A 15172-nucleotide genomic window follows, 5' to 3' on the forward strand; every position below is an offset into this window, starting at 1 on the left:
ACAGATTTTATGCTTTAAAATATCGACCCATCCAATTCTGTATCTTTCTCTCTGAGGTCATATCAGATGCTTCAAAGAAATAAATAAAAAATAGCCTGTTTCCCTACTTACTGTGTTTCTTCAGGTCAGTTATGGATAATCTACTGTTAAGACAATATCAATTTATTTTGAAAACATTCCTGACTCTATCAATATATCTAAGAACAGTGATCCCACAGCCTCTCTGGTTCTTTGCTCCAGTGTTTGTATAACCACTTAGTAACATTTTTTTTCTAATAACTGAGAGGAAGGTCCTATGTTGCTGCTTGCATCCATCATCTCTCCTGCTTTCATTGTGCACTTCCACAAGCAGTCTGGCTCTATCTTTTATATACCATTGGCTAGCTTGAAGAATATAATAAAATACCCTCTTACCCCCCAAGCAAACTCAGTTCTGACTCTCGCTATCCATCATGTGCTCCGAGATTCTAATCATCTGCTTGGTCCTCTGCTCACCTTCTTTCACTACATCAATAACTTCTACCAAATTTAATTTAAGTAGCACCTGATATTTTGCATAATAAGCATTATGTCCTCCCATATGTGGAAATTCTCCTGAAAAAGAAGAGGAAATCATTGGTGATTGATGTAATAATTGGACCAACGCTTACAAAAATTCCTTTGAGAAACTCCAATGTTTCCACAGTGACTGTTCTTAGTACACAAAAAGAAAGATGATGATCAAATGCTGCAGCTCTGTTTATTTCATATTTAGTAATTCCACTGCATGATGAAAGGTGATAGTTATTCTCCAAAACAAGTAAAAATACTCTGTTTTTACTTGAGAGGATGCAAAATCAGACTTATGAAAGGAAACACTTCTGTGCTAGCCAAAAACTATATTAAAGTTGGACTACAATGGAAAGCTGGCTGGGAGGACTTCCATAAAGTACCACCTTCCAGTATAGTAAGAGAAGCTGCACCTGCTGCATTTTGCCTGATTAAGCCTTCTTTCTCAACAAAATCTGGTGGTTTTAGGAGGTGGGGCTACAGTAGGAATTCGCAGATCAGAAAATAAGCAAGCAGGAATTTGAGGGTGGGGTCAGTGAAGGTATACTTCTGTAGACTTACAGGGTGAAGAAAAAAATCAGAAGGGGAATAAAATACAGCAAGGGTCCCAGCAAGTCTGGTGTCCCAGCAAGTGTATGCAGAGGGACAGTATTTAAGCTCCCAGCTAAGCCTCTAGCGAGCTCAATCATCAAATGTCCTGGTGACAGGACGAGGGGGAATGGGCTAAAGTTGCGCCAGGGGAGTTTTAGGTTGGATCTTAGGAAGAACTTATTTACCAAAAGGGTTGTTAGGCATTGGAGTGGGCTGCCCAGGGAAGTGTTTGAGTCACCATCCCTGGAGGTCTTTAAAAGACATTTAGATGTAGAGCTTAGGGATATGGTTTAGTGGAGGACTGGTTAGTGTTAGGTCAGAGGTTGGACTAGGTGATCTTGGAGGTCTCTTCCAACCTAGATTCTGTGATTCTGGAATCTGAGCATGAAAGGTAATCACCTAGGAACAGGAAGCTTTAGGAAAGATGACAGATACGTTCAGAAACAAGTGACCAGTGGCAAAGGCAGCAGGGATAGAAGGCAATTAGTTGCATTGCAGCAACAGGAACTCTTACAAGCTTTGATTGGTCTTCCCTGCCCTCATTGCCACATGTATCATGGCTAGAATTGGTCAGAGATTTGTAAGAGAATTGGAAATTTGTAAGAGAATGGGAAATAATTGCCTACAATTATAACATAATGGTAACCTCAGTTTATAAAGATGATGAAATGTCCCTATCCAGCTGGAGAGAAGATAATTTTTGGTGCAAACGTTGGTTATCCTAGACCAATGGACAGAGACTGAATAGCCAATCGAAGTACTGGCATCTCTCAGATACCCAATAAAGCCGCATTTTTGATAAACCAGAGCTGAAAACCCAAGACAGAAATTGACAGAAGTGGGGGGGGGGGGGGGAAGGCAATAGAAACAATACCAGTTACACCATGGTTTCAAATTATTTCACTTACTTATGCTGCAGCCCAACAAAACCATGCTCCTCACATTTTATTTATTTTTTTAATTACATCTTGGAGACACCAGTATGCTTATTCCTAAAATATTTGTACAAGTAGAAACACAGACTGTAGAAATTTTGTGTGTTCCTAAAGGAAACATAACTTGTAGTATGCTTGAAAAGCTACTACTACTCATCAGCTCGTGTCTGCAATAGATACGTATGGACACTACATATGCTTATAGAAAGCACTTTTAACCAAAAAGTAGTGATGTAGCTAATTACTGGGTTTCCTACATACAGTCGCTCATAGAAAATTACTATTCGTCAAAACATAAATTATTAAACCAAATAACCATATGGTTATTTGGGAAACATTTGAGGATTTACAAAAGAAGAAAGTAAAATTGGCTTTTAATCATCTCTTTGACCTATATCTCTATATATCTCTTTGATCTATATAAATCTGCTGAATTTGTGATAAATAAAAATAACAGCACTGAAGTATCCTTCACCAAACCAACTGACCTACAGCCAAGAATTAAAACTATTACAGAGATAAACACCTAGTAAATGTACAGTGCAGTACATATGTCCTCATGTTATAGCCCAAAAAAAAGGTCACCTTGAAATATAATTGTATAAACTGAGTTTACACAACATACATCTGGAAATAGGAGGTTTCACTCTTCCCACAATGACAAAAAAATCTTATTAAAATAAAAAAGCAAACAGTAAACTGTAAACACTACTCTATAAGGAGATAAAAAAAGCAAGCAAAAAGCAAAGCCTAGAAATTCAGATATATAAAATAATGATAATTTAGTATGGTTTCTTATTATTTTATATTTCTATTCTGATTTCCTTGTGTAAGTTATTGGTTTCTTGGTATGATGAAATAAATGAGCAAAGTGTCAGGTGTTTTGAAGAGTCAAGACAAAAAGATTGCTTTGCTGCGTGCCTTTTATGAACTGTATAATTCAGCATACATTGGATTTTTTTCTTTATGTAAGTGGGCACACATGCATATGTGTGTATGTGTCTGTGTGCACACAGATATAGGTGTCCAGATTACAAGGAAATTATCACACAATATGAAGAAAAAGTAGAGAGATAAGGAGGGATCTGGTAACACGAGGGGCAGAAAAAAGAGCCTAAGACGGCGTGAACTTCACAAAATCATATTTAAGACATTCACATTAGTGTTTTGGAGAAGAGATAAGAATGATAAGATATCAGATTGGGTATATTCTGACAGGGAAGCATAGGGAGTAGAAACTAGGTTGAATTTTTAAGAAGCATTGGCATGTATGACAAGCTTAAGAGCATAGATAAAAGCTTATAAAGACCAAGGCTTAACAAAGACCTTTCTGGTTATGAAAGATTACAAAACATTTTATGATTTTTATGCTTAAAAATAAATAAATAAATAGACTATTACTCAACAGAAGTAAAAAGGAAAGCTATCAATTGTCTTTGTCTACCTGTTGACATCTTTTTTCCTACTTTTCCTTAAAAGGATGCAGTTAGTTGAGATGTTAACATGATAATCCCACAAAAGAACAAGATTAGAAAGCAACGAATTCTTGAATACCTGAAAATGACTTTTTTAACTCAGATACTTGATTTTTCTTTAGGACATATGAAGCAATTTCAGAGGCCCAGAAAACCTTCTATGATGTTCTGGAAAGTTTTTGGAAGACTGCAAAAGAGGAAATAATGTTTATTCTTAAAATAGAGGAAAGAGATTCCAAATCATAACATAGGTAGCATAATTTATCTCCTTGAAAAATACTGGATTAACTAATTACAACTTTTTATCAGTTCCAAAAGCTAAAAAAGTATTCAAATAGCAATCCATCAAGAAAACACAAAAAACAAAAGTATCACCTCTTTTTCGGAGAACTCCAAAACTGTAAATCTCTGGCATTTGTGACAGAATTCTGGGGTAATTTCACCACATATATGACTTGTTCTTCTACTTTTCCATAACTATCAATATGGACAAGATTTTTTTGTGCTGTGTTTACCATAGGATGTTTAAGTGTGCCTTGCTCCCTGTTCTGTCAAGGCACCATGGGATATAGTGCCATTCCAATTTATGGAGATGTTTTCACTGCTAGTGTGTGAAGGCATGCATGCAAATGCATTCTTGTAATATTCCTTCTTAATTAGTAAGATTAGATGTAAATCAAGGAAAATATTAATGTAATATCACTGTATTTCTCAACTGCTTGTCAAAATCAGATTATGCTTTTTGCTGAAGATAGAGAACACTCCTAGCCACCAAATGAAATATTCTATGCTGTGTTGTTTAAAAAGTTTGGGTTTATATGTTCTTTTTTATTAAATTCAAACACAAAATTGAGAAATGGAATATGTTATTTCAAACTAGAATGATGTTTAGGCCCCTGCTTTCAAATTTATTTCTTCCAATTACTAAGGTAAAGTTCAGGGACAGTGTCTTTTATGCTAAAGGTGCTATTTGACACACCACTAACTGCAATTAAATTGCCTCGCCAATTTCATAAAGTCTAGCCTCAAAATGAGTGAATTAGGAATGGTTCTCTTTTTATTTCCCTTTTATTTCTTCTCCTTTGCCTACTATAAATACTTCTACCTATTGTGAACACATAACTTTATTTGCATTGATGAGTCTTAACTCAAGAATGAGAAAATGGTAATTGAATTTCAACAAAGCATGTTCCCAGACAGAACAGACGTTCAGCAACCAGGAATGTTATGCCTTAACAACTGTTCTAGATCCGCAGTACATTTTTCATAAAATCATAAAAGCACATGTGCCTATAAAAAAATGCAGACAGAACTGGTATCACAACTACCAAATGAGGAGGGGAAAAAAATCTGCAGCAGACCAAATGAGGAGGGGAAAAAAACCTGCAGCAGCAGGCTGATGAAATTTACACAGATGAAATGTGTAAATTAGAAAGTGAAATCTATGATACATATTCCCTAATATAAACTGATGCTAGGAGCTATAACAGCATCTCCTACTCCAAAGGGGGCTTTCATCATATATGTGGCTTGCAAAGGTTTTAGAACATTGAATCTTAAAAAAGAAATAAAAATTAAAAAAAAAAAAAAATCAATACAATTGTCAAGTTCTGCAGCTGTTCAGACTCCTTAGCAGTCTCAAGAGGCAGCTCACTCAAATTTCAAGCCTTCAACCATAAACTTTCTTAAACTCTGTCCTGCCAGACTGAAGATGTGGATTGCAATTCACTTTTACTGCTGCAGCAAATCTGACACCAGCTCAGCATTTGCAATTCTAGACTGTGCAGGAGACAACACAGTTGAACAGTAATAGTAACTCAATCGACTTTCCAGAATATAGCACAGTTTATCTAGGACAAGTCCAGGACTATTACATCAATCTACATGTTCACCAAAGTTTACCTACTACATTGGCTGCTTATAATTCTGGCAGGCCCAGAAGAAATAACAAATGGCACGTTCTTTGTTCTTGTCAATGTGTCTGGGTTGTATGTCACTTCTTGGTTTAATGGCCTCACTTTTAGCAGACTATTTTTTACAACACTCCATTCTTAATTACAAGGCTTTCTTTATTTGATTTGTACTAGAGTCCCTCCACAGTTTATCGGTTTGGGGTTGCAATTAGTTATGTCCATCTTCTTTCTCACAGAATGACTTTTTTTTTTTAGATCACCTAGAGAACATAGAATAGGATCTCTGGCCCAGCCCAGTCTTTACAAACCTGATGTAGTCAACTCAAAGATACAATTATTCCTATTACACTGACACAATTATTGTTATGGAATCTGCACATATACTATACTTGTTTCTAGAATGTCACTTAATTATTCTCTGCTGGGATGCTAAGTCACCCTCTGAAAAGGATAGGATTTCATCTTCTTTTCCAAAAGAATAAGACCAATGCACAAGACCTGATTTAAAATTTTAGTTTAGTATGGGAGAAGTCCACAAGCAGAAATCTTTCTAGAAAGCTTAAATAACACCTTAGTTCATGTATACTTGGTCTTCAACACAGTTCAAAAACATGTACAATGGTAACAATATAGAGGAGGGGGCGGAGAGAGAATGGAACCAGGAGAGACAGGGAGAAGAATGAGGAGAGCAATAAATGAAATAAATATACTCTGATACTTTACAGAAAACATACCCAAAATAAACTACTGTCCATAATAGTGGAACAAAGAAGTAGGCTTTGGATTTTATATTAATTGGCATGGCTATTAATAAGACATATAGCACATGGTAAAATCAGTTCTGCCATCTGTGTTAACTGTCCTCAAGTGGAAAGATTGCATACTTGCCATGTTCATCAGCGTTAAGATTGCTACTTCATGCCAAGTTTTATTTTATTAGCTCCTATTAGTTCCTATGATACAAGTCTTTCAATATTTCTGTTTAAAACTTTTCGTACCAATATCAAGAACTCCACATAAAAATAACAAAAACACATTGTGCTGAAACTTGTAGCTAACCTTGTTGCCTTCAGGGCTATTAGTATCCTGTGTTGAGTTTGTAAATTGATTTTCCTAATTATTCACAAATGAATACATTTCTTACAAATGCTGTGTATAATTCAGAAATACTGTTAAAGGTTACGCTATAAGTGACAGATATATCAAGTGGCTTCACTGAAGAGTATGAAGATATGAGACAGCAAAAAGCATAACATATTTAATTTTAAGATCAAGAACATGACAGAAAAAAAAAATTAAATACCTAAATAATTGCAGGTGTTTCAATTTAAGTTCTGTTTGCTTTTTTTTTTTTTTTATCTCTGCATCTTCCAATAGCCATATCATTGTGCTGATAATGCTTCCAGCCAAAGGCAACAGTTATGTCCAGTACAACGTCACAATATTTTATAAACCTGAATAATTTCCCATCACCAAGATCAAACCATGTGTCTCAAAATTCATATCTGTCCTCTTCTTACTTGATGGTGAGCTACATGAAAATGATTGGTGTCCACCTTCAAAGAGGTCAAGAGTTAGCTTGACAGCTACATGACATAATGCTGTTTTGCAAGTCTTTACCGTAACATATGATGTATCCCTATAAAGTCCTCCTGTCATTATAAACCACTCCTCTTCCACATCCTTTACTTACAGAATTAGGTGTGCAGATATACATACGTATATATTTATATGTGTGTGTGTTCTTTTGCAAATCCATTCCTTTCTTTTTCATGATAGTTGCGTTACCTCAGTAATGCTAGTTATCTGGAGGCACATTTATTATGATGTTAATGATACTGCCTGCATTTCAGGAGTCACAAGGCAATTGTTTTTCCTGTTGCATTTATTAGTGTGATAGCAAGAACTTCACAAAAAACTCCCCCACAATGTGAGCAAAACAAGCCTCTGAGAAAACACAAGAAAGATGATTTAGTTTCATCAGTGAAGAACTGCTTTGTAGGAGCTCCTGTAGAACTTCCCACTTCATGAGTCACAGAGCAGTCACAGGAACTTGTCAGAGCATTTCAACTTCTACAGACAGCAAAGGACAACAGTCTGAAGACACATTAAATGCACTGCATCTTCTCTTCAAAAGCAATTCTGTTCTGTTACACCTATTGTCGTGGTTTAACCCGGCTGGCAGCTAAACACCACGCAGCCGTTCGCTCACCCTCCCGCTCCTTCTCTGGGACGGGGGAGAGAAATGGAAAGTGAAGCCCGTGAGTTGAGATAAAGACAGTTTAATAAGACAGGATAATAATAATAATAATAATAATAATAATAATAATAATAATAATAATAATAATACAATGGTGATAATAGTACTACTACTAATAATATGTACAAACAAGTGATGCACAATGCAATTGCTCACCACCCGCTGACCGATGCCCAGCCTAACCCCGAGCAGTCCGGCCCCCTCCCCCGGCTAGCCACCCCTATATATTGTTTAGCATGACGTCAGATGGTATGGAATACCCCTTTGGCCACTTTGGGTCAGCTGTCCTGGGTCTGTCCCCTCCCAGCTCTTACTGCACCCCCAGCCTGCCCACTGGCAGGACAGAGCAAAAGGCTGAGATGTCCTTGGCTTGGTATAAGCACTGCTCTGCAACAATTAAAACATCGGGGTGTTACCAGCACTCTTCTCATCCCAAGCCAAAACACAGCATTCCACCAGCTACTAGGAAGAAAATTCTGTTCTAACTGAAACCAGGACACCTATACATCCATAATAAATTAGCTTTCTTATTCAACAGTGACAACAATGGAAAGCCCGAAAGAAAAGGTGAGGAAAATTAACGTTAACCTCTGCCAAAATACTTATTAAATACACTTGCTTACCAATCCTTCCCTTGTTGCAAAGGCCATACAAAATAAGGAACAATACAGTCTATAATAAGGAATTTCTGCTACTTAGCAATAGTTTAGAAAGTACCCTTAACTCTTACTGCTCATTAAATGTTTAACACTACTAAATAAAGGAGAAAAATATATTATCTGTTAAACTTTTATCTACACAAAAACTACTGCTTAAAAGAACACCATAGAAGAATCAAATCCAAGGTCAAAAAGCTGACTCTGCAATTACCTGTTTAACTGCTGACCACCCCATTAAGACTGTCAATAAAAGTATTTAATAGTGTCAGCTGCGATGCTCTTTTTTCTGTGTAGTAACCATCTGCCTATTACCAGCTGGATAGAAACTGTCAACTCATTTCGTACCTGCAACTGAAGAGCTGTCATCTGGTAACAAATTTTTATTACTACCAAGAGTATATTTTAATTCAAGGGAATGACCTGGAAGTACAAAATTCCATATTCTGTAATCTCCCAAGCCATGCAGTTCTCCCTCTTAAATTGCTATTGAATATCTATATAGATTTATTTGCTATTCCTGTTTTAATATAATGCTATAAACAACTCCCTTTAGTGAAGAGGGTCATGGGAAGATTTACAGGTCTGTTTCACAGGTGAATTTATTTTACCCAATATATTCATTTAGATCTATTTTGCTCAGAACATTATTCTTAAAGACTTAGGAAATTCTTCAGCATCAGATAGAGGTCACACTAAGTGGTGCACTGATGACAAAGTGTCATGTATGACCACAATCAGAAGTTAAGTGCAGGATGTAAGTGCAAAATGAACCTCAAGGCACTAGCACAACTGCCTTTTGTTATTATTTTTAAAAATAAAAAAATAAAAATAAAATTAATGACAAGGAGATAGATGCTGCTCAGATGTGTTTCTTTGCCACCTGGACAGCTGAGGAAAAGGACTGGATATATTGAGACAAAGCAGTATCACTCACCAAAATGTACTATCTGAGAAAGTACTAGGCACCCTGTAATAACAACGGAGATCACAATGTCATTAATGTGAACAATATATGAATTTTCATAGATATGTGTAGTATATAGCATGTTACTGAATACAAAGTACATTCATCCTAGTTCAGGGCATCATGGTCAAGGACACTAGCTTTCCCGTGCCTTATGTTTTTATACATATCAAGCCCCGATTTGCTTTTCCTGTAAAGCATGATGTCTCATGTATACGTGCATGGCTCTGTCATAGGTCTTACTAAATAACCAGAATTCCCAGTTTATTTAACCCATCTGAAATCCCTCTGCACCAGCTATGAATTAGTAAAGTGACTTATCTAAAGCGTTTCTTCTGAATATTTGGCCTCTAGTTATACAGTTATATACAAAATGTCTAATAATGCAATTCATCTTCCCAAATACAAAGAAGCACATAACTGAGCTGATTAGCTTTCAACATTATAAAATCAAATTATATGATGCTCCAAGTTCTTAAAACAAGTTGTAAAAAGAGAATGCTAATTCTGGCAACGTATCAATGCTATTAAACTACCATTTCTTTAGAATTCAGAAGGGAGACAAAAATAATCTAACTGACCTATATGAAAAATGCACTTAATTTTCTGTGGTGCTGAGAACAACGTTAAACTGATTTTAAATACCCAGATAGATAAACAAGATTTAAATAAATAAATAAATTTTACAACCGAGGCAGGGATAATGAGAAAACACAGAAACATCAAACTTGAAAAATACCCTTATTCTGTGGTTAAGTGGAGGCACTAATTGAAAGAGTGGATGAAATCATTGACTAGCAGACAGTTTCAAGAATGTCGAAAAATGAAAAAGAACTCTTTAGACAACCACAAACATCACTTTAATGAAGAGAGATCCATGATTCCTCAGCTTCTCATGACTTTCAAAAGAGATACTAGTATGCCACGATCTGTTCTGAGAAAACAGAAATTTTCTTGAGGAACATGGGTAGGCAGCAAGTAGGTAAGACAGAACACAAGGAGGCTGCCAAAACTTCTAGGGAGGGAAAAAAAAAGCCTCGCTGCAAGATGAATTACAAAACTTGAGCAGAATAAAGCAGTATTCAGGAGTAAAACAGGTTTTTATTCAAGAATGGTTACCTGAATCTTAATCAACTAAATCCACCAACAGAGGCAATGCATACTGCGATGCAGTTCTGTTCAGACTGCAAAATTAGTATTTTGAGCGAAAGATTGTCTATTCAACTTGAATATAAAAGCCTTAGTAACTAGATCTTTTTAATCCTTTTAATGGCTGATCACCTGCCAAGGTTGTTTAACCTTCTTTACTTCTCTTCAGTAATGGCAGAAGGACATGAAATGTCCTATTTCATATAAAATTTTCCTATTTATATATAAATATGTATTTTTATGTATGGGAAATATATAAGTTAAACAATACATAAGATAATTTGGTTATTAAAGAACTTAGAAAAAAGTAGCTAAACACAACAAAAGAGAAGTCAAATTGAACAATGTAGAGATCTCTGCTCTATTTTGAGGAATTTATTTTTGTTAGCTTATTTAATAAGAATGATCGAGAAACATTTTGGGAAGAGATGTCTTGTTAAAGAATCAACATCCCCAGCCCTTTTACTCATCTGCAAGGGTAACAGTGTTAATATCTCAGGAGCTCTCCCCAGCGATATGTCAGAATTGATATTCCTGACGTTCGTGAATTTATACAGAACAAATGTATAAAAAGAAATGCTTACAACAGCCAGTCAAATAAAACAGAAGCCTTTCTATAGTTGGTAAATGCATTCAGTAGTACATTTATTTTTTCAGATGGATTTTCAGATGGATAGAAGAAAGCCACTGAAGAAGATTTTTTAAACAGATAATCACAGAATCACTTTATCTTGAAATTACATAGATGTAAATGCAAATTGTTCACTGTCCTTAGACAAACATAAAGTGACGAAGTGGCTCTTAGAGCCAAAAGATACCATAACTGTTAAGAGGTACTTTGTTACACAGGCTGTAACCCTTATTACTTCTCAAAACCAACTTGAAAAAAAGCTATAGACATTTTTATCCATTAAATGAAAAAGCTATATAACAGTACAGTTCCTATGCTGTAATCAATAGGTTACTTGTTCAATAGAGGGCATACATTACTTTTACTACAAGACAGATCCACTGGAAGTTAAGTTTTGCCTCTGTCATCAGATAGCTCTTCCTTATCCAAGGTTTTGTTAGTCTCTCCTTCCACGTAGTAATGAGACTGGGACTTTTCGATGACTAAAGGGAGACTTCATTTATTCAGAAAAATGACTGTCTGTCACCTGACATAAAACAGTAGTTCAGGGTAAAGCAATGATATGAAAGTTGCAATAGGAAAAAAAAATGCAATGGGAAGAAAAAGTATTTAAGTATTGCCCACGTTTCTTTAAGGAGTAAACCATCTCTGTTTCCTGACAGACTAGGAAAGTTCTGCAGGTAGACAGAAAAAGGTTTAGAAAAAACAAGTGCAGCTATCTAAAAAGGGCCTAGAAACTAGGTGGTAGTGGCAGTTTAGACATAAAGATCAGTTTTAAGCTAGATGAAAGTAAGAAAAAGACTTTCACTTCCAACGCCACCTCCCATTCCTTTCCCACTTCTCCCCCTCTTTCCAGAGGGAATACATGTGGCTGAGCCCTTCAACATCAGACAATCTGGATGGATTTTTTTTTGTGTGTTTGAGTATAGAATCTGGTTTTGACGCACAGGATCTTTGAAACACTGACATGAGTATAAAAGGTATCTCCAAGACCATGTATTGACATAACTGAGGCTAAACAAACAAACAAACAAGTAAATAAATAAATAAAATAAAATGAATAACACCCTCCATGGACTGGAAAAGCTGGAAATGAGGAGACATTTCTTCTCAGAAAGAGCAGTTAGGCACTGGAGCAGGTTGCCCAGGGAGGTGGCGGAGTCACCATCCCTGGGGGTGTTTAAGGAAAGGTTGGATGTGGTGCTTAGTGGGTGATATTGGTGGTAGGGGGACGGTTGGACCAGAAGATCTTGGAGGTCTTCTACAACTTTAATGATTCTGTGTTTCTATGATTCTATGACTGAGGAATTGACTTCAGTCAGTAGCCTTAAAGCACACAGAAAGGAACCACAAGAGCAAAAAGTCAAAGCAGTAGCATTACAAGCACAATCATAGGCAGACCACAGTCTATCAACTGAGCAAGACTCTGAGCTGTGCCTTACCTCGAAGCACCCAAGCAGGACAAAGTAGGGAAGCAGAAGGCAGCACAGTATTGTTTCTCTCATCTGGAAGAACAGAAGAATAATACTGCGCAGATTCATTAGAGAACTGCTGGCTCCCTGCCTTGAGCAGAGCTCCCTAAGTTTTTCTGGATGCACACATATTAGAACTCTGCCAACGCTTAGAATTAAAAAGATGTACAGCAGTATGAAATTTGTGTGAGTTCTTGAATAAATTTAATTAGAGGTCAGGGCTGCTGCAGATTCAAGGAGCCTGCAACATTATTAGGCTTAAATTTTTAAAAAATCAACAACTTACACTACAAAAAGCAAAACATGTAACAAATTAACAGAGAAGTGCCTAGAGATTGAACCGGCTTGTGACAGTTCTGTTTTATTCACAACATACTGAAAGAGTATGTTCACAACAAACAGCACCAGTTTCTTGAAATCAATGCAGCGTTACTCAATTCAAGTTACACTAGATACTTTCTGATTATTTGGCAGCAGAAAGGGATAATGCCTACATTTATTACAATTCCTCCAAATAGCAAGCTCAGATGGACTACAGAATGGGGAAAAGATGTGTACAGAAAAAGTGAAAGAAGAACTGTGGTTAGAAAATAGATATATTTGAGTGCATCAACTGAAAAACAGCTGTTCAGTTACTCTGGAATATATGATCATTCTAGTGGTTGCCTAAGATTAACGAAGGTCTCTGCTACACAGGGAAAGATGTGTCTGGCAATCTACGCAAACATTATAGTCTTCCTTTTCTTCAAGTTCTTTTACCACTGTAGCAATTTTTGACCTTTCAATCCTGCCTGTTTCAGAATAGCCCGAAGAGTTAAAGTCCTTTTGACATGTCAGGAATGACATGGTTCAAAAGTGCAGTGATGGCCCTCTCCTATTCAGCAGTGCTAAAACATCCCTGTTCAGTGACTGGTGTAATCAGAAGGACTTGCAAATCCTTTTTTGCAGTCACTCAGCATATTTAATGAAAAGCAGCATCTGTATCTACATCACCCCAAAGAACACTGGTTACCTTTCCTTTAGCTCTATTCCCAGCACTGCATCCTATCAGTTTACCATCATAACAGTTCAAAAAAAAATATTGTTGGAAGATACTGTTATTATTACTAATTTGCATTCATATTAGGAATTATTTCCTACAGGCAACTAACCAGCATCTGTAGCACTGCAGAGACATTCTCTTGAAAGGGCAGTAATCAAAAAGTAGAAATATAACATGCAGATTTATTAAAAATTTAGAGCAACTGTGAGTCTATGAGGAGCAACATTAGCAAATGGACATCCCTGCCAAGGGAGTTGCAATTTGCATCCATTCCTCAGAGGATACTACTATCCACAAAGCATCCCAATTCACTCTCAAGTGAATGCACATTGCTACTATACCGATTCTGTTAAATTATAGTATTACTAGTATTCTCTAACATCCCATCCTACCTAATCTCCCATTTTTATTTTTCATAAATTCAGGATGTTATGTCAGGGTTATGAAACACACCACCTAAATGGCAAAGAATATTGGGAAACCCAAACCCCCTAAAAATAAAGGGGCTTAAATAACATGCAACATGCTGTACAGATTATGTACGGTAGCATATTTTGAAAACAAAAATTCTAAGCTGAAAAACAGATGGCAAGTACACAGGAACCAAGTCACTGCCTGAATAGGAAGAAAAATCTCTCTGTTGGCCTGAAATAAACATATTAGATAAAAAGGGTTTTACTGCCACAAAATGTCTCACTCCAAGACCAAATGTAATACTATAAAAGCACGCTGAATTAAGAGTAACTTACCAAATGAAGACATAAGAGAAAAAAAAAAAACAATATTCCTGATGTATTATTTGACTCTGCCTAGGGAAGTCTACAAATCAAAGCATCATTTAGATTGGAAAAGACCTCCAAGATCATCAAATCTAGTCTCTGAACTGACCCACCATATCCCATCACTAAGCCACATCCCTTAGTGCCACATCCATGTGTCTCTTCAATACCTCCAGGGATGGGGACTCCATCCCTTCCCTGGGCAACCTGTTCCAATGCCAGACCAGCCTTCCCATGAAAAAATTCTTCCTGATATCCAATCTAAACTTCCTCTGCTGTACCTTGAGACCATTTTCTATCACCTGTCACCTGAGAAAAGAGACTGACGCCCCCCTCACAGCAACCTACTTTCAGGCAGTGGTAGATCATGATGAGGTCTCCCCTGAGCCTCCTCTTCTTCAGACTAAACAGCCCCAGATCACTTAGCCACGCCCCATAAGTCTTGTTTTCCAATCGCTTCACCAGCTTCCTTGCTCTTCTCTGCACATGCTCAAGCAACTCCATTTCCTTCTCTTGGCAAGGGGCCTCAAACTGAACACGATATTTAAGAAGCGGTCTCACCAGTGCTGCATACAAGGGGACAGCCACTCCTCTGGTCCTGCTGGCCACGCTATTTCTGGCAGGCCTTGATGCCATTGGCCTTCTTGGTCACCTGGGCACTCTGCTGGCTCACATTCAGCCAGCTGTCTACCAGCACCCCCAGATCCCTTTCTGCCAGGCAGCTTTCCAGCTGCTCTTTCCCCAGCCTGTACT

The 15172-nt window shown here is 37.0% G+C and overlaps 1 protein-coding gene across 33 annotated transcripts in view; it reads right to left on the reverse strand.

Moving 5' to 3' along the window:
* The window catches only part of RBFOX1 (RNA binding fox-1 homolog 1), an 873300-nt gene that overhangs the window by 620987 nt on the left and 237141 nt on the right, over positions 1-15172 (reverse strand). For 8 of the 33 annotated variants that reach the window (XM_084536908.1, XM_084536919.1, XM_084536941.1 and 5 more), the window contains one exon: positions 12569-12631. The exons of 21 other annotated variants lie outside the window; for them this stretch is intronic. In XM_084536908.1, coding sequence (XP_084393034.1) covers positions 12569-12631 — 63 coding nt within the window. Of the gene's footprint in view, positions 1-3629; positions 3738-12568; positions 12632-15172 lie in introns of those variants that run through there. 4 more of the 33 variants (XM_084536946.1, XM_084536922.1, XM_084536936.1 and 1 more) reach the window with 1 other exon arrangement.

Source organism: Aythya ferina (assembly GCF_964211825.1).
Source record: "Aythya ferina genome assembly, chromosome: 15".
Taxonomy (NCBI): domain Eukaryota; kingdom Metazoa; phylum Chordata; class Aves; order Anseriformes; family Anatidae; genus Aythya; species Aythya ferina.